Source organism: Gracilinanus agilis, chromosome 1, assembly GCF_016433145.1.
Source record: "Gracilinanus agilis isolate LMUSP501 chromosome 1, AgileGrace, whole genome shotgun sequence".
NCBI classification, from domain to species: Eukaryota; Metazoa; Chordata; class Mammalia; order Didelphimorphia; family Didelphidae; genus Gracilinanus; species Gracilinanus agilis.
Genome location: NC_058130.1, coordinates 142,303,970 through 142,324,245, shown reverse-complemented (window position 1 = coordinate 142,324,245; position 20,276 = coordinate 142,303,970). Strand labels below are relative to the sequence as shown.

General features: G+C 38.5%; 1 protein-coding gene and 1 non-coding gene across 2 annotated transcripts in view; both read left to right on the top strand.

Moving 5' to 3' along the window:
- The window catches only part of MPG (N-methylpurine DNA glycosylase), a 60,200-nt gene that overhangs the window by 11,057 nt on the left and 28,867 nt on the right, over window positions 1–20,276 (top strand). Inside the window, exon 2 of the mRNA XM_044657707.1 lies at window positions 13,900–14,124. Within this exon, the coding sequence (XP_044513642.1) occupies window positions 13,900–14,124 (225 nt within the window). The remainder of the gene's footprint in view (window positions 1–13,899; window positions 14,125–20,276) is intronic.
- LOC123232770 lies at window positions 12,670–12,774 on the top strand. Its single transcript, XR_006505278.1, has one exon. It is a non-coding gene; the product is annotated as a U6 spliceosomal RNA (small nuclear RNA).

The following is a 20,276-nucleotide window of genomic DNA, read 5'->3' as shown; positions in this document are numbered from 1 at the left end:
TCCATGCCTCCTCATCTCTCTATACCATCATTCACACAGTTACTAAGATCATTTTCTTTGTGCACAGTTCTCTCCAGTTTGGAATGCTCTAGAGGGAATTTGACATATTTTCCCCAATTCTAGATTATAAACTTTATATATAAACTTTGTATTTTCCCCTCTTCTACTCTCACCTAGCACATTATTCTGCACAGAGTAGGCACTTAAAAAATGTTTGTTAATGTTTTTGTTTGTTGAATGAATTTGAGGTTTACCTGTGTATCAAACATAGGACCCTTGAGGTCTCTTCCAATTCTGAGATTTGTAAACATGGACTCTGGCCTTTTCTCCCTTGATTTTACCATTTCTTTCTCTTTCTTGATGAGGGTATCATCTCTGTGCTGATGACTCATTGGTTTATATATCCAGCCCTAGTTTTCTCCTGAGCTTGTTTCATTTGACAAATTGCCTCCTGGACATTTTGAACTAGTCTCATATGCATCTGAAGCCCCACAAATATGTGCAAAACTGAACTTATTAAAGTCCTCCCTCTCCCAATTCCCCTGGCTCTTGTAAATTTCCATTTTTTACTCCGATTTTACTTTTAATAAGAGAAGAGTTCCTAACCGAATAAGGAAAAAAGGTATTCACAACAGATAAAATAGACTTTATTGCATATTACTCCCTCAAACCCCCTTTGGGTCAGCCAAACTGGTCTTCCTTCTCATTTTTGGCACTCCATCTTCCTTTGTCCTGCCTTAGCACTGATTGCCATGCATGGTCTGTAATGGAATATACAGCTTCTTCACCTCTCTTCCAGACTTCCTTGTTTCCTTCAACTCACCTAGCTTCAGAGCCACCTCCTGTATGAGTCTTGTCCTGATTTCCCTTGTTGTGACTGTCTTCCCCCCAAATCACTCTCTTCTGATTTTGGAGCTCTTTGAAGGCACTATTTGAGTTTTTGTCTCTGTAATCCCCCAGTGCCCCACATAGTGTATAGAGATAGTTACTAAATGCATGTGATTTGACTGATTCATTCTCTTCCTAGAATTATAGTTATATCACTACAGGGAACCTTAGAGGTTATCAAGGCTGACCTTATTCCTTTTTCACAGAGAAGGAAATTTATCCAATGAAATGAAATGATTTGCCTATAGTCACACTGGTATTAGGCGGCAGAAACTGGGAGGCAGTCTAATTCTAAAGCTAAGAGTCTTCTATAACCCCATGTGAGAAAGACTTTGCTATTTGGTGATGTGGGTAGTAGTACTTCATCTTCATCAAACTTAAAGAAAGTCACTTTTCTGATATTTTTGCCATTTACCTTCCAAAATTTCTGTGACATAAGTCAGTATTAAAAACCAGGTTGGGTAAGTGGATAGAGCACAGGAGTCTGGAAGACCAGAGTTAAAATTTTGTCTCAGACATTTACTTAAGCTGTGACCTTGGACTTAATCTCTGTTTGCCTTTTTCCCCCTTAACTGTAAAACAGAGATAAAATAGAGATAATAGCACCTACATTCCAGAGGTGAAGATCAAATGAGATAATATTTGTAATGTACTTAATACATTGCCTGGCACATAGTAGGTTTTATATAAATGCCGTTATTATTTTTTTCTCCCAAAACCCTTACCTTCTGTCTTAAAGAGTAGTAAGGGCTAGGCAATTGAGTCGTAGGCAGTTGCCTAGAGTCACAAAGCTAGGAAGTGTCTGAAGCCAAATTTGAACTCCGGTCCTTCTGATTCCAGGCCTGGCTCTATTCACTGAACCAACTAGGTGCTCCTAAATGCTATAATTATTACCAAGAAAACAGGCTACTAGAAAGGAAATAATCACGTCTAACATTTATCCAGGTGTCTACATTTTATAATTTTACTCAATAACATCTGCATGATAGCATCCAAAGGTGACCCTGTATTCCTTAAGACTGTGCCAATGAGATATGTATTAGTTTGGACAAATACCAAGCTGGAAGGACTTCAGGGATGGGCTTGGTGATTGAGTCTGTGATCTGAAAACCAATATACCTAAGTTTGGAGAAGTTCCTTAATTCTTAAGTTGATTATTCGCAGGGGACTACAGTAATTTGTTAAACCTTTTGCTCTTACTACCACTAAGACACTGTTGGTATTGGAATTTGTATCTAAATGCACATAGTTAAAATCACATATGCTTGAAACACTGAAGCATACATTGTATTGCATTGCCTATTTATTCTGATAGAATAGATCACAACCTTCTTTACAGTTACATTCCAGCCATGCTTAACTAAGCAGATTGAGGAGGAAGGTATGCCTTGGTCTTTGTTTCTTTGAGTGATTCACAGCTTATCAATCATCAGTAATTCTTCCCTCTTGCAATACAGTTGAGAAGATAACACTTTTTTTCCTTTAGTTACCTTCAAATTGATGTCTCCCTGACAGGATTTTGGGGATATCTTAAATCTCTCTCATCCACAACCCATTTATAAGCTCTCTCTGGGCTCCTTTGGGTTAAAGCTTCCTTTTATAGTTGGCTATCTCTTCTATTTTATGTTGATTCCTATTTAACTTAAATTTCAGAGGTTCACGTTTATTTTTTACCTTGCTCCCAAATGCTAGCAGCTCCCTGCTTGGGGCACACAGTTCCCTTACGCACTGACTATGGGAAGCCATTTATTATAAAAGTTCTCATTTTTATACTGCTTTACAATTACCACAGAGATTGCCTCACAAAAACTAAGTTGAAATGAGGAAATAATTATTAAGTGCCATGTATCCAAGGTAAGATGCTACATTTTGTTGATAAAAAGATACAGATGAATCAGTCTCCGGGACTCAGACTTTTCATGCTACTGGGAGATAGATGTATGTACAAATTAATATGTTGCAAGGAAAAGTTTTAATAATCAGGGTAGGAAGGAGTCATATCAGAAACGCCTCATCTGAGTCTCAAAGGAAGAAAAGATACTGAGAAGCAGAATTCCAACTCAGCAAACATTTATTAAACCTGTCTGTATGCAAGACACTGTGCAAGGTTTTTAGGTATGGACCTGTGATTTCTTCAGTATGGGAATCTCCAAGTAGGGGAACTTCCCACTGATCACTAATAGTAATGAAAATAGCTCAGCAACTTTTTTGCTGGATTCAAAATTGATTTCAGATACTTCCTACCTCTGTGACCCTGGGCAAGTCACTTAATCCCAATTGCCTAGCTCTTACCACTTTTCTGCCTTGGAATCAAGAGTTAGTATCGATTCTAAGAAAGAAGGTATGTTTGTTTTTTTTTTTTTAATTTAAGTCTAAGTAACTTTTTGGGACACTTAGGTGTTAGCCTTCTGTTACACACAACACCATGATGACTTTCTGTCCACCAAGCCTCATTTGTAGTTTTGGGAGCTGATAGTCTTGACAAAGACAAAATCAAGATGATCCCTTCCTTTAAGGAGCTTAAATTTTGGTGTAGGAATGCTATAAGACAGCAGATTAAAAGTATATATAAAATAATGTCAAGAGGGAAAGCACTTATGAATGAGGGCAGAGGGGAAAGCTCCTGAGCAGAAGGCAGAGGTAGAAAATGGAGAGTTGAGTTCGGACTAGACATAGTTTGATAACTAGAGTTGTGAAGGGGAATGACAGTAAAGTCAAGTCAGTAAGCATTTCTTAAACATCTGCTCTATGCAGTCACTAGCAAAACAAAAAAAGACAAAAAGCAGCCCCTGCTCTACAAGCTCAGTCTGATGGGGAGAAAACACACAGACAGCTGGGTACAGATGAGATAATCTCAGAGTAAAGGCACTAAGATTAAGGAGGATTGGGAAGAGCCTTTTGCAGAAGACAAGGCTTTAGTTGACACATCACATGAAGCAAGCCAGTGAAACCAGGAGACAGAGATGAAGAGGGAAAGAGTTCCATTCATGACGATGGGGGGTGGGGAGGGAATAGCCATTGAAAATGTCCAGTCAGGAGCCGGAGTGCCTTGTTCAAGGAACAGCAAAGAGGCCAGTGTCATTGGATCTGGATACATATGAGAATCCTGGAAAGGTACGGAGTGGTATAAAAGGTTATAAAGGGGTTTAAAAGTCAATAGATTTTATATTTGATTCTGCCAGCATTTGGGAGTAAGGTAGAAGACAAATGTGAGAGGTAGATAGGTGGCTCAGTGGTCAGGCCTAGAGATGAGAAGTCCCAGGTTCAAATCGGGTCTCAGACACTTCCTAACTGTGTGACCTTGGGCAAATCACTTCACCCCACTTGTTTAACCCTTAGCTCTCTTTTGGTTTGGAACTGACACTTAATATTGATTCTAAGACATAAGGTATAGGTTTAATTTTTTTTTATTTAAAAAGGAGATAAATGTGAACCTCAGATTTATATTTGATTTATATTTTATATTTGATTAGTAGAAGTAATAAGGAACCACTGGAGATTTCATAGTCAGACCTGTGCTTAAGATCAGTTTGACAGCTGAATAAATCAATGGGAAGAGAAGAGACAGGGAGGCCAACCAGAAGGCTATTGCAATAGTTAGGTGTGAGGTGATGGGGCCTGACTGAGTATGGTAGCAACCTCAGAAAAGAGAAAGGGTATATGTGAGAGATGCTACCTAGGGTAGAAATAATAGGAATTGGCAACAAATTAGATATGAGAATGAGAGTGAGGAGTTGAGGATGACACCTAGGTTACAAGACTGGGTGGCTGGGAGGGTGGTGGTACCCTTGAAAATAATAGAGAGTTTAGGAAGAGGAGAGGGCTTGAAGGGGGGGTAGAGATAAAAAAAATTCCGTTTTGGAGATGTTGAATTTAAGTTTGAGATAGCCAATAAGCAGTTGGAAATGAGAGACTGGAGTTTGAGAGAAAAGTTAACCCTGGGCAAATAGATCTGAAAATTGTCTTCATAGAAATTATAATTAAATTCATGGAAGCTGATGAGATCACCAAGTTATAAATAGTCTAGAGAGGGAAGAGAAGAGGGCTCAGGATAGAGCCAAATATTCCATGGAGAATACCCATGATAAATCCTTCACTCTATTTCTTTCATGAGTTTTTTATTATATATGTGATATGTGTCTTCAGTCATGACACAGGGAATATGCAAATATTAAACACTGCTATAATCTATATCAAACTATTTACCACCTCAGGGAGGGGAGGGGAAAAGGAAGAAAGGAAGGGAGGAAGAAAAAGAATCTGAATAACAAAATGTCAGAAAACAATTGTCAAAATTTGTTTCTATATGAAAAAATTATTAACACTCAAAAAAAAAGAATACTCATGGTTACTGGGTGAGACCTGGATGAAAGTCTAGCAAAAGAACCCAAGAAGGAATGGTCAGATTGGGAAGAGAACTAAGAAAAAAACAGTGTTACAAAAACCTAGAGAAAAGAGAGTATCAAAATGAAGAGGGTGATTGACACTGTCAACTCCTACAGAGAGGTAAAAAAAGAATGAACTGAAAAGGCAAGTGGAAACCAGATTATGAAGGGCCTTTGATGCCAGTCTAAGGAGTCTGTATTTTATCTTAGATTTCTTTGAATAGGGAAGCAACATGATCAGTTCTGTGTCTTAGCCTATTTTATTTTTTGTTTTTGTTTTTGTTTTGTTTGTTTTTTAAACCCTTACCTTCCAATTTGGAGTCAATATTATGTATTGGCTCCAAGGCAGAAGAGTGGTAAGGGTAGGCAATGGGGGTCAAGTGACTTGCCCAGGGTCACACAGCTGGGAAGTGTCTGAGGCCAGATTTGAACCTAGAACCTCCCATCTCTAGGCCTGGCTCTCAATCCACTACCCAGCTGCCCCCGTCTTAGCTTATTTTAGCAGCTATGTAGAGGATAGATTCCAAAGGGAAGAGATTGGAAGTAGGGAAACCAGTTCAAAGGCTATTGTAGTAGTACAAATGAGAGAGAATGATTTGAATTAGGGTAATGGCTTTGTGAGTAGAGAAAAAGAGAAAAAAAGGATGTGAGAGATGTTGTAAAGGTAAAATTTGAAGGAGGCTTGGCTTTAGGGAGAAGATAGTGAATATGGATTTTTGGACAGGTTTCTTTTGACACATCTTGAGACAACCAGAAATTAGAAAATGATGCATGGCTAGCATTCAGGAGAAATATCTGGGTTGTGTACTTAACTTTATGGGAATGGATACGATTTCCAAGAGAGAATGTAGAGATGTGAAGAGGACCCAAGATAAAGTCCTATACTACACTCATGCTAAGGGGAGAGGGGATGGATGGTAATCAAGCAAAGGAGGTTAGAAAGCAGAGATCAGTCAGGTAAGAAGAAAATCATGAGAGAGCAGTATCATAGAAGCCAAGGGAGAAGATCCTGGAGGAAGGGATAATCAATAGTAACAAAAGCTATAGAGGAAAGATCAAGAAGTGGGGGACTTAAAAAAGACCTTAGGAGTTAGCATTTAGGGTGATTGGTTTAGACTAGAGTAATTTCAGTTAAATGGTGAGATTAGCAGCAAGACCATAAAGGATTTAGAAGTGAACTCTTGGTAAGAATATAGAGGCCATGAGTGTAGATGATGCTTTCTGGGAGCATCGGAGATTGTCTACACAAGTACGGGGTGTTCAGAAAAGATTAGTACCTCTAGTGTGAGGGCCTACTGATCCCTTTTCAGGGCTGTTTTCCCCCTTCGTGTCTACCTCTCATCCAGCTCTCACCTGTGGCTCCAAAAAGCTGTAGCATGCACAGGGGCCATACTCTTAAACCATCTCAGTAGGCAGGCTAAATGAGATTAAGGGTGACTGAGAGACTTCAAACCTAATCAGTGAATGGGAGGGAGGGTGGTCCACTCCAGACACATGAAGATTTCCCCTGTCAGAAGGGGTGGATGAGAACAGTTTATTCCAGTGGCCCATGAAAGCAGCTAAAGGAGGTGCTAAGGAGTATTTAGAGTTTAATTAGATATTGAAGAAGCCAAGGTCAATCCATTGCCTCCCATACCATCACTAGTCATCCTGACTTTTGTGTTGTTGCTGGTCTTTGATGACACTGGAAGAGATAGTGAGGCTGATGACTTTGTGAAACTGCCTCACTTAAATCCAGTGATGTATAAGTCAAGACATCGCCAGTGTTATCATTTTGGACCTCTTCAAATATGAAGGACAACAGCCAACCAACCAATCAGCCTATCATCTCTTCATTGCATGACCTTGGGCAAGTTTCTGAAACTCCATTTTGTTTGTAATAATAATGACTCATATAATACTCTACAACTTTTACAACAACCCTGAGATACACATTGTAAATTATCTTCCCAGAGAAGTTTAGTGACTGCTTGTGATCACAAGAAGCAGGTTTGATTCCTAATATAGTGCTTACCCCATTAGGTCATACTGCCTCATCTGACTCCCCTCATTCACCTTTTATGGTTGAGGAAATTGAGGCCCAAATACTTCATGTCAAGTACTTTTTTAAGTCCAGCTATGATGATTATGACTGTGATTATAATTCCTGTTTTATGGCTGGGGTGACAGATGATGGATCTGCTCATAATTACAAGGCTAGAAAGTAGCAGAGTTGGGATTTGAACTCAGATCCTCTGACTTCCATGGCAGTTTTCTTTCTGCTCTGCTATTTTTATGTCTTTAGGTGCCAAATATCCTTAGCCCTAGATGTTCCAGTTAGTGTTTCATAAATGGTTGTTGGATTGAATCAGAGAAGTTTAATCTTCCTAGAAAAGTGCTATTGAAATATGGAATGATAACAGTGATCATTTGACAGAGAGAATATGCTCCAAATGACATCATGGGGTTGGGATGCTTAGAACTCTAGGACTGTGGCACATCATCGAATGTTCATTCTGAACTTCTGTGGTCTTTTATGTTTAAAATGTAATGTTTTCACTTGATTTAAAATACTGGTTTCTATCAAAGCAAGCACTCCTGTAGCTCAAATGGCTTGAGAGTAGGTGTTTTTCCATTCCTTGAACATTCATCAGCCTTCTCTTCTCCTTTAATCTTCCCTTTTGATCGCAGCTCCGAGAATAAGTTTTGGTCCCAAAATAACTAAGATTGTCTGGTCAGATGTTTTAGGACATGTGGCAGCCAGATGGACTGTAGTGAAGTTTATTCTTTCAGAAAAGTAATGGCTTTTGCCATGGAAAACTCCATAGCATTTAACTCTTGCTCTTCTGTGGTGGTCCTCGGGCCCCTACCTCCTGCTGCTTTGAAAAACAATGCCAACTGATAGAACACTTTGTACTTTTCCCATAGCCACCCCTGTTTTCCAAAGGAGGCAATTGGTAAAGAGCACTCAGCTTTAAGTGAATTAGGTGTCTTTGGATAAATGATTTCCCTTCTCTGGACATCTGTTCAGATCTATAAAATGAGTGAGTTATACTAAACAGTTTCTTCTTTGCCTACATTCCAGTGTTGCCAGGAAACACAGAGAAGTGGAGGGACTAGAACTCATGTCTCTTAAGCTAGGGGCCTTTCCACTACACTAGAATGCCCCTCATTACTTATGGCAATTAAAAAAAAAAGATTTTATGTCATATGTTTGTTATATTATCATAGTTGTTGCCTTTATCCCTCCTTTTCTTCTTCCCAGAAAACCAGTTAAAAAAAAGTATTTTTAAGAAAAGAAAAGAGGAAAAAATCACCACAACCAAGAAATATATTGAAAACATTTGAAAAAAAATCTGTAATTTGTAACATTTGTGGCCCTCCCCTCTCCCTGAAAGAGTAGGTTGTAAGTATCCTCTCATATAGGTTTCTCTGAATTTATCATATTAATTATTTTTTACAATACAATAGTATTCTGTTACATTCATGTGTTGCAGTTTGTTTATTCATTCCCCAATTAGTGGGTACCCATTGTATCCCTCCTTTTTTTGTTACCACCATATATATTGTTCCCAATGTTTCAATACATATGGGACTTTTGTTTCTATCTTTGACCCTTTTAGGGTATATGCTTGGAAGTGGTATTGCTGGGTCAAAGGACATGGATAATTTAATGACTTACTTGGTTCCAAATAGTTTTCTACAACAGTTGGACCAGTTCTCAGTGACACAAATGGCATATGATTGTGCCTGTATCCTCACAACTTTTCTAATATTAACTATTTCTGTCTTTTATCATCTATGTGAAGTTAAGATTTTTCATGATTTATAATCATTTTATGTCACTGAGGATGTTATCTTTAAAGAGATAGATTTTGCAGGGTGAGAAGTTTAGCCCTATCCATTTTCAGCTCATTTTCATCTACTTTGTATGTCCAAAATATCTATATTGTTATACTCATTTAATGGAGCGTCTTTGCATTTGCGTGTCTTAGTCTAAGTAATATGTGTTTCTAGTTTGTTTTTCTAGTATTTAGTAGACTGATCTCATTCACATTTCTGAGACTTCCTCCGATAAGTGTGTTTAAAGTTTAGAGGCTTAATTCAATTAGCACAGATAAATGAATGAATGAAAAAAATATTTGTTTAGTGCTTATTATGTGCAAAGCAACATATAGATATAGATGGAAAAGCAAGATTGTCTTTGCTGTCAAGGATCTGACACTTTTATGAGGCAACTAGGTGGTATAGTGGATGGAGCACTGGACGTGGAGTCAGGAAGATCTGAGTTCAAATATGGCTAGTTGTGTGACTAGGAAAGTTTGTCTCTGTTTCCTCATCTGAAGGATGAAATATGTTATAGGAAAAATATGTTATAAAGGTAGAAGTAGCCAGACTTGATAGCAGATCAGATATGCAGGATGATTGCTTGAGAGAAATTGAGTGTAACTTTGGGAACCTGGGTGACCAGAAGGGTGGTGGTACCCTGACAATATTAGGGAAGCGTGGAAGTGAGAAAGTTTTGGAGGAAGTACTCTGGTTAGAAATGTTGAGGGGGGCAGCTGGGTAGCTCAGTGGATTGAGAGTCAGGCCTAAAGACAGGAGGTCCTAGGTTCAAATGTGGCCTCAGACACTTCCCAGCTGTGTGACCCTGGGCAAGTCACTTGACCCCCATTGCCTACCCTTACCATTCTTCTGCCTTGGAGTCAATGCACAGTATTGACTCCAGTACGGACGGTAAGGGTTTAAAAAAAAAAAAAAAGAAAAGTTGAGCTTGAAATGACTATAGGATATTAATTTTAAAATATCCAGAAGGCATCTCCATTGTAACTTTAGAAAGATTAGCTATAGTAGTAAGACAAAACAAAAAAAATTAGTGAATAAGCTAAGGAAAGAAGAAACAAAATTCTTGCTTTTTGCAGATATGATGGACAATTTAAAAAGTTTTAGAGAATCTCCTAAAACAGTGATTGAAATGATGACTTCAGCAAATTAGCAATATAAAAAAATAGGTATCTAGAAACACATTTTTCTTTATTTTTACCAACAAAACTCAACAGGAAGTGACAGAGAGATGAATTCCATTCTTAGTAACCACAGAATGTTAGACTCAAAAGAATGAAATATGACTATAATTATAAAAATACTCTTTATAAAAAAAAGACAGACCTAAATATTGGAGAGATGCTACTTGGTCATGGTTGAGCTGTGCCAACATAATGGAAATGATACTACTATCTAAATTAATTTACTTATTCAGTCCCATACTACCAAATAATTGTTTAAAACCCCAGTTCATCTGGAGAAACAAAAGGTTGAGTATCAGAGAAATTATGAAAAAGGTGGGGCAGGATTGGGGGATCTATGCCAGATCTGAGCTATACTACAATATCTAGGGCTCGGTGTCTGATAAAGCAAAATATATATATATATAAATGACTTAGGAAAGAGTTCCCTATTTGATTAAAAACTACTAGGAAATTAGAAAGTAGTCTGGCAATAATTAGTTGTAGACCAAAACCTTACACATATTTTAAAATACATTCTAATGGATATATATATACATATATATAACCTTAATATGAAAGAATATACTGTTAAAAAACCAGAAGAGAAGCAGATCATATACCTCAAACAGCTATGGGTAGGTCATGTATTAAAGGATTTGGCATCTAAGATATATAAGCAACAAACACATATGTTATAGATACTCATATAAATGTGTTATATAATACATATACATAAGCATGTATTTGGTATGTATATCCAAAAGCCATTCCATATTAAGGAATTGAGGCAACTAAGTGATATACTGGATAGAGTAGTGGGCTTGAAGCCAGGAAGACCTGAATTCAAATCCAGCCTCAGACACTTGCTAGCTGTGTAATACCAGATAAAACCTTCACCTCTGTATGCCTCACTTTCTTTAATTTAATTTAATGTTTTTTAAACCCTTACCTTCTGTCTTAGAACCAATACTGTATATTGGTTCTAAGGCAGAAGAGTGGTAAGGGCTAGGCAATGGGAGTTAAGTGACTTGCCCAGGGTCACACAGCTAGGAAGTGTCTGAGGCCAGAACTCCCGTTGCTCTCAATCCACTGAGCCACCCAGCTGCCCCCACTTTCTTTAATTTTAAAATAGGAATAATAGTAGCATCTACCTCTTAGGGTTGTTGAGAGGATCAAATGAGATAATATGTGTAAAGCACTTAGCACACAGTAGGCACTTAATAAATGTTTATTTCTTCTTTTCCATTAGATAAGTGGTCAAAGGATATGAACAGATAAAGAATTTCAAATGATTAATAATTACATGAAAAAATCACATAAAATATGCTCCAAATCACTAAGTAATAAGAAAAATGTAAATCAAAGCAACCCTCAGGCTTTACCATATAGCCTGCAAATCGACAAAGATGATAGCATATGAGAATAGTGCATGTTGGAGGAATTGTGGGCAGATAGGCACACTGGTGTTGTTGGTGGAGCAATTAATTAGAAGGTTCACACCCTTTGACCCAAAGATCCCATTACTTATGCCCCAAAGAAGCCACTGATAAGAAGAAAGTCCTCATAAACAATAAAATATTTATGATAGCACTTTCTCTGATAGCAAAGAATTGGAAACAGTAGATGTCCATTAGTTGGAGAATGACTAAATAATTGTGATACATAAAAGTAATGGAATACTGTTGTGTGTTAAGAAATGATGAATGTGGGGACAGCTGGGTAGCTCAGTGGATTGAGAACCAGGCCTAGAGACAGGAGGTCCTAGGTTCAAATCTGGCCTCAGACACTTCCCAGCTGTGTGACCCAGGGCAAGTCACTTGACCCCCATTGCCTACCCTTACCACTTTTCTGCTTTGGAACTAATACACAGTATTGACTCCAAGATGGAAGGTAAGAGTTTAAAAAAAATTTTTTTTAAATGATGAATGTGATAAATATGGAAAAATGTGGAAGCATCTACATAAACTTATTGCATAGTATATTAAACCGAGCCAAATATACATGTGTACATATATATGTAAATACATATGTACAAACAGTAATCAAAGCAACATAAATGGAAAAAAACACAAAAAGTAAATCAAAAGTGAATGTTGCAAAATTATAAAGAATAATCTAGCTGGGGGCAGCTAGATGATCCAGTGGTTAGACATCTAGACCTGGAGATGGGAGGTACTGGATTCAAATTTGACCTCAGATACTTCCTAGCTGTGTGAACCTGGACAAGTCACCTACTCCATTGCCTAGCCCTTATCATTCTTCTGCCTTGAAACCAATTCATAGTATTTATTCTAAGACAAAAGATAAGGATTTTTTAAAATAAGTAAACAAAAATAAAAATGATGAAATTGGATATAATCTCTGATGTCCATTTCAGTTCTTTTCTGTAAAAGCAAGGGTGTCTGGTAGTGCCTTGCATCAGCAGCACATATGCTAAAGTTAGAATGTAACAGAGGTTAACATAGTACCTATGCAAGGATGAAATGCAAATTCACGAAGAATTCTTTATTATATTTTTTTATGAAAATAGGAGACAGAGAGAAAAGAGTACATGTGAGTATACTTGCATGTGACATAGTATTGGACTAGGTCAGATTTAGAAATCAGTCCAGCTTTCTTGTAAACCATCCAAGCTTCCCAGTTAACCCCTGTTCATAGTTCTCGGGAGGTCCTGTGTTTCTTCATATAGCTTCAGACACATTCACTGATAGAGTCACTGGATTCCAGTTTGTGTTTGTATTGTGTGATAATTATTGGCAGTACTAAAAATGTAGGATTCTTGCTCTGTGGGAGAAGCTGGGTAGATTTAGATTAACTTAATTTCTTTGAACTTGCTTCTTTCACTCCTTAAAATTGCTTTTTCCTCATAAGACGTAAGCCAGGGCTCTGTCCGTCTCCTGTCCATATAGCTAAAAAAGGTCATGCGAGCAATTTCTTGAAATAAGAGCTTGGAACATTTATATAGTATCAGTATGAAGAGTGTGAAAACATTGATGGATGCTTGTTGATTTTTCCACCCTTAAAGCAAAGTGATGATAACTCTTTGGAAAGTTTGTCTTTTTTTCCAAACTAACCCATGTCCTTTTGGCCTCCCATTTCAGAATGGTTTACAAGAAACAAAAGTTAAAAGCTCCATGTATTTTTTTTTTCAATGGGGCTTTTTAGGCCACAAAAGGACCAGAACCCATTTTAGAGTCTTCATTTATTGAATACTTGTGTACCTGAGAAAAATCACTAAATCTCTTTAGAAGATCTTGATTTCCACCCTTTTAATTGAAAGGCTTAATTAAGCTAGCTTGACTTCTAAGTCCCTTCTGATTCTGACATTCTGCTAAATCTTAACATATTATCTTCTGAAATCTCTTCTACCTCTGACATTCCTTGTTCTGTAAGTTTTTCCTAGTTCTAACATTCTGTATTCCAAGGGCTAATCCTTTCTAGTCTAAGAATCTTGTGATTTTTAATAGCCATTTCCCTTCCCTGAGGTGTATTATGGTTTAATTCATTTGTTTTCTTGTTTATCTTTTAGAGATTGTTCATTTGACATTTAGGCTGCTCTTACTAAAGCCTCCCAGAGTGAGAAGAGACAAGCTTTCAATGTTTAAAGAGTTTTATTTTTGTTTTCTTTTTCAATCCAGCTTTCTAGAACAATACTGGGGAAAAAACGAAGATTATCAGAGTCAAAGGCCAGCCAAAGTCAGCCCAAATTGGATTCCTCAGGGAATCACCCACTCACCACACCCAGGAATCCTGCTCCAGAATACAGTATCTATTTCACTGGCCAGAAAAGCCGCAGTTCCCGGTTGGGATGTGAGTTTTTTGACCAGCCTGCAATCACCCTGGCCCGGGCATTTCTTGGACAGGTAATTTACCTGTAGCTCTTTGACTTTAGGACAAACCTAGAACTTGTTGAATTAAGCTTTCAGTAATGTTTATTCAAATTCCACTTTGTGCAGTATGCTGGTTTCTGAAGGAGATACCAGGTTTGGATAAGACATTGTCTGACCTCTCATGGATCTTATAATTTAGAAAGGGGATTATACATGTGTACACAGATAAATATAACAAAGTAAAACATGATATATGCATAAAGGGAGTATAAACTTCTATCTTATCAGTCAAAGAAGAGATTACTTCCAACTGAGAGAATCAGGGAAGACTTCATGAAGAAGGTGACCTTAGATCAGAGCCTTGTAGTATGGATAAAGTGTAGGCCAGCAGAGGGGTGGGGGAGTGAGGGGAGTATTTCTTTTTCTCTTCTTTTTTAAAATTTAAAACGCTTACCTTCTGTATTGGAATCAATATAGTATATTGGTTTGAAGGTAGAAGAGCTAGTAAGGGCTATGGGGGTTAAGTGACTTGCCCAGGGTCATATAGCTAGGAAGTTGTCTGAGGTCAGATTTGAACCTAGGCCCTCCCAATTTTAGGGCTAGCTCTCAAACTACTGAGCCACCTAGCTGCTCCCAGGTAGAGTATTTCTGATAAGCAAAAGTTCAGTGGTGAGAAAATATGCACTTGGGGATTGAACAGACCAGTTTGTCTAGAACATAAATTTTACAAATGGGGATTCCTATGATATAAGGTTTGTGTCCTGTTATGGAGGCCTTTAGAATCAAAGTATCATAAATGTAGAGTTAGAAAGGACTTCAGAGACCATTTAATTAAATCTTTTTATTTTATAAATGTAGAGACTGAAGCACAGGGAGACCAAGTGAATTGGATGGGAGTGCCTAGGTATTCAGCTATATAAATTTGCAGATGTTCAGCATCTAGAAGCAAAAAGGAATTGGGTCTAGAGATTTAAATTGTTCTCTTACCTTCCTCTGACTTTACTCTTTGATACCAATCAAAATATAAAGCCATTGAACTATAGAGTGCTAGTGGTAAAAAGAACTATAGAACTTATCCAGTTGAAACCCTTTAGTTTTACTGATGAAGCAATGAAAGCCAAAGGAGAGAAAGGGACTTGACCACAGTCTACTTGGCTCAGTTGAGACTGATGTCAAGTAGAGCTTTCCTATGGATAGATGAGCAGAAATAGGAGTATGCTGGGTCCTGGTTCTGAAATTTACTAGCAACGTAATCTTTGGCAAATCATTTCCTCTCTCCTGAGTTTCAGTTTCAGTTTCCTTCTTTGTAAAATGAGGGGGCTAGATGGGGAGATTTGAACTTGTTTGTATATAATGGGGAAGGAGTCAGTAGAGAAGAAGAAAAAAAGATAATGAATAATGAGGCAAAGTCTGAGAGCAAGGGTAGCACAAATTGAGAGTTTAGCATTGTCATGGTGGAGATTATCCTCTGAGATTGGAGCAATGGTTGAGGGACTACTTGATATCCTTTGAGTTGGAGCAATGAGGAAGAGCTGCCTGGGAGAAGACCATCTTATTTTCTGAGATTGGAGCAATTGGGAAAGACCATTTTATCAGCTGAGATTGGAGCAATAGTAGAGGATCGCCTTATCTTCCGAGTTTGGAGCAGTGGGAGAGAGCTGCCTTTTCTTCTGAGATTGTCGAAGTAGATGGAGTCAGGGGAGTAGATGAAGACATAATCGTTTTTTGAGGTTGGGAAGATGGGGAGATGAAGGGACTAAAGACTGCTGGGTAGGATTTTCAATCTATTTAATAAAATAGAAGGTAATGCCATCTGTGTAAGAGAATGAAGTTGGGGTGGAGTCGAGAAAGAAACCCTGGTACAGCCTTTGTAGAGAGAGTGTGATAGGGAGTTAATTAGAAATAAGTAAAAGGTTTGTAGCAATATAGTGAGGGCCAATTTGAGGTTATGTAGAAGGTATTTGTAGTGGACTTAGTAGCATAACTTCCTCTAGCAGTGGCTTGGGAGAGTTTGAGAATCATAATGAGGGAAAAGAACCAACTGAGGTCAGGGAGAAACAATGGGAAAGTTAGTTCCGGTTCTGTGATCCTGTGACAGAAGATTCTGGGCAGAAAGAGGAATTTGTGTTTGATATTCTGTGGCACTTGGTCTAAGATGTGTTAGAAGGTCTGAGGCCCACTACAGCGGGTAGAGGTCATGGGAATTGACCCAGTTAATTAAGTAAGAGCCCAGGGTGGTGGTAGGGTCATCATTATTAAAGAATGAGGTCAGGGGTTAGGGTGGAGAGGAAGATCATGAGCCAAGTCATTTTGAAGAAGAACCTGGAGATGGTAACTGGATTTAGACAAGGTGGTATGATTGATTGGTATGAACTTCAGAGGCAAAGGTGTTGTTGAGTGATGGTGGCAAAAGGAAGGTCTGAAACTGGCAGAATACAAAAGCTTAGAAGTATAAACAAAGGAAAGAAAGATAATTTCCAAATGGGGTAGAGGGCAGGATAAAGTTGATATTCATAGAGGAGATGGCATTAGAGCTGGACCTTAAAGGAGGGCAGAATTTTAACAAATGGATAGGAGAGGGAGGGTCTTTTGGGCAGAAGTAACCATATCAGCAAAGTTGCTGCAGAAACAAGAAATTGAGGGATGTCTCTGGAAGATGATGAATAATTAATTCATCATGATTAGTTCTGTCCTTATTGGAGGCCATCTCAGGTAGCCTCTGCGGAGGGCTGATATAAGATTCCAAAGGTGATTTGGGGGGTCTATGGCTCTCCTTACTGTGTACCTCTCAAAGTATGGGACCAAGAACACTTAATATTGTAGAACTTGTGCATGATTTGGGGCCTGTAATATATAGAGATGGTCAGTGCCTTGGGTAGATAGAGAACTGAGTCTGGAGTTAGAAAGACCTCTCCATTCAAATCTGGTCTAAGACACTTATTAACTATGTTATTCTGGAGAAGTCACTTAACATATATTTGCCTCAATTTCCTCAACTGTAAAGTAGGGATGCTAATAATAGCACCCACCTCCCAGGGTTGTTGTGAAGAGCAAATGAGATATTTGGTAAGTGTCTGGTACATAATAGGGCTTAATAAAAGTTTTCAGTTTCTCTTTTCTTCTCCTTTTTTTCTTTCCCCCTTTTGCTTTTCCTTTCCTTTTCTGTTGCTTAAGGAATGGTCAGGGATGCTGCAGGTTCAATATTTTCAGCATTTAGTACTATTGTGACATGGCAGCCAAAAACCCTAATGCAACCTTTGGCTGCCTTAAGCCACAGATAGAGTCCAGAAGAGTGAGGTGATAATCTCATTACACTCACCTTGCCTATAGTGGTCAGAGTACCTAGGGAGTATTATATGCAGTTTTAGAAGATCAATAGGAGAACTGGTTGAAGGAACTAGAAATAAGAATAGAAAGTTTGGGAGCTGTGAGAGCCTTAGTATATTTGAAAGGGACTTGTTCTGCTTGGTCCCAGAGTGCAGAAAAAGAAGCAGCGGATAGAATTTGTACAGAGAACATTTCAACTGGGTGCAAAGAAAAACTTTCCTAATTAGTCCAACTGTCCTAATGAGGAATGGGCCGCTTTGGGAGGTTGGTAACATCCAGTTGGCAAATGGATGACCACTTGTTGGGGATGTTGTAGAGAATATTCCTGTAAGGTATGGTTTGCACTAGATGGTTCCCAGGGCCCTTCCAACTCTGAGATTCCATGATTCTATTTTCTTTTCACTTATCTATACAAGTTTCTTCCTGCCAGATAGTACCAGGAAGTCTGCCGCCATTCTCTCTCTTTAACAAAGAATGAAATGTGACCCAGTATCTTTGTTTGAACAGCCCCTTTCTTGGTTGTAAGGTGGACACTTTTCCCCTTTTGTGAATATTAATTGGGGTCTTAGAATATTGATTACACACGCTCATTAAGCACTTCCTATGTGATTACTGTGATTACTGCAGGAGACATAAAGTGAAAAACAATGAATAAGTTTTAATTTTGCTGGTAAAAATGTAATTTGCATACTAATAAATATGATACAAAATAGAAGGTAGAGTGCATGGTAGAAAGAGAGAAATCTCCAGGCATGGGGAACAGCCAGTATAAAGGTATAATGATAGGAGATCTCATGTGTAAGGAACAAGGACTGTGTTGGCATCTACATCTACAGTAGATAGATTGTAGGACTTGAAATCAAGAAGACTGAGTTTTAATCCTTCCAGAGACACTGACTAGCTGTGTGGCCCTACGGAAGTCACTTAACATCTCTGTCTCAGTTTTCTTATCTGTAAAATGGGGGCAATAATAGCACCTACTTCACAAGGTGGGCGTCTAGATGTTGCAGTGGTAGAGTGTAGGTCTGGAGCCAGGAAGACTCATCTTCTGAATTCTAATCTGGCCTCAGACCTTTAGTAGTTGTGTGTCCCTGGGTAAATCATTTAACCTTGTTTGCCTCATCTGTAAAAATAAGCTGGAGATCCATTATCTGTCAAGAAAACCCCAAATGGAACTATAAAGAGTCAGACATGACCTAAACAAATGAACAACAACAAACAATAACTTCATTGGGTTGTTGTAAGGATTGAGTGAATTAACATGTGTAAAGTGCTTTGTAAGCCTTAAAGTATTATATAAATACTAGTCATTGTTATTTTTACTATTATTAATAAGATGGAATATAGGACCCAAGTTATTAAGGACTGTAAACACTAAACAGAGGACCTTCTGCTTGTTCCTAGAGGCAATGGGGAGCCATTAGAATTTACTGAGTGGGGGATTGACAGGTTAGACCTGCACCTTAGGAAGATCCTTTATGCTAGGTCTTGAAAGAAGAGAAGAATTTCAGTAGGAAAAAGCATGGAGTGTTATAAGGGAATTAATCTAGTAGATTATAAAGTTGTTGTAATAAGGGAATAGGCTAGAGGTAATAGGGAAATTAAGGCAAGGTAAGGTTGTAATAGAGGATAAGGCAAGGTAAGGGACTAAAGGTAGTGTGGATGGGATAAGGCTCTGTGGATAGGGGTTTGTGGATTCCTAAGGCAGTAAAGTGGATAAGGAAGGTACAATGGTGAAGGTGGTAAATTGAGGTGGTAGGAGAAGTAAGGGAATGACTGAGTTTAGGGAATATAAACACGGAGGTATAAAGAGTTGCAAGGGAGAGGATGAGATATTTTGGGCAAGCAGTTACAGCCTGGGAGACACAGTCTGGGAAACAGGTTTGAGACAGAGACACTAAAGGGAAACAGATTGAGCCTTTCAAGTAGGAAGGGCACTTCTACAGACAAAGGTTAGGGCCAGCCATGAATGGCTTGAAACTGACTAGAGGGCTTTCTAGTCAGTTTCTCAGGTTCACAAAGGAAAAGCTCAGAGGAAGTATTGAGATTATACTTCCTCCAAAATGAAAGCCTCCAATTCCCTTCAGGACCCAGAGACAATATTATTCCTTTCTCCCCTTCTCCTTCTCTTATCAATCAACTAATGAATTAGCCAAAGGTTTGATTAAGTGACAAACAGGGTTTATTGAGTTTTAGGGTTGATTGGAAGGGATGGAGGTATACAAGGTAACTCTTAACAGCCGCCTAGAGAAAGCTTCAGGTGGGGGAGGGAGACAGGAATGTGAGACTGAGAAAGGACCTGCCTAACTCAGCCTCAAGAGGTTTTTTTGTAGCCTGTAGGGTTAGGAAAGTTGGATACAATGATTCAAGAGATAATTTGTAACAAGGGTAAGCCCTATTTGACTATGGGGAAACTAAATCTACCGAGTTTGAAAGCTAACACCCAGATCCACCCTCCTTTCAAAACCCCAAGAAATTTAGGAAGGGAAAATGATGATTGGGAATAGTGGAGGTTAGGGAGATCCAAAGGAAATAGTTAAGCTAACAAATTTTAAGAGAAAACTGCAGAATATAGGCCAGGTTTCAGTCCAAAGATAGAGCTCATTTGACCCTCCTACTCTCATCGAGTCTCTAGGGTCAACTGTCTAACCTCAGGATTCTAAACCCTTTTCAACTGTCAGAAACTCTGCAGTAAGGCTTTGCAGGGCTAATATGCACCCTTTTGCACTACAGGAGGAAGTACAGGATGAAGACAGGGTCACTAATCAGGAATGTAAAATTTGTAGAGTAATTTGAAGTCAAGTGTGGGTTAGAGTCAGACTGGAGAGGACCTTCAGTACCAGGTGAGAGTTTTGTCT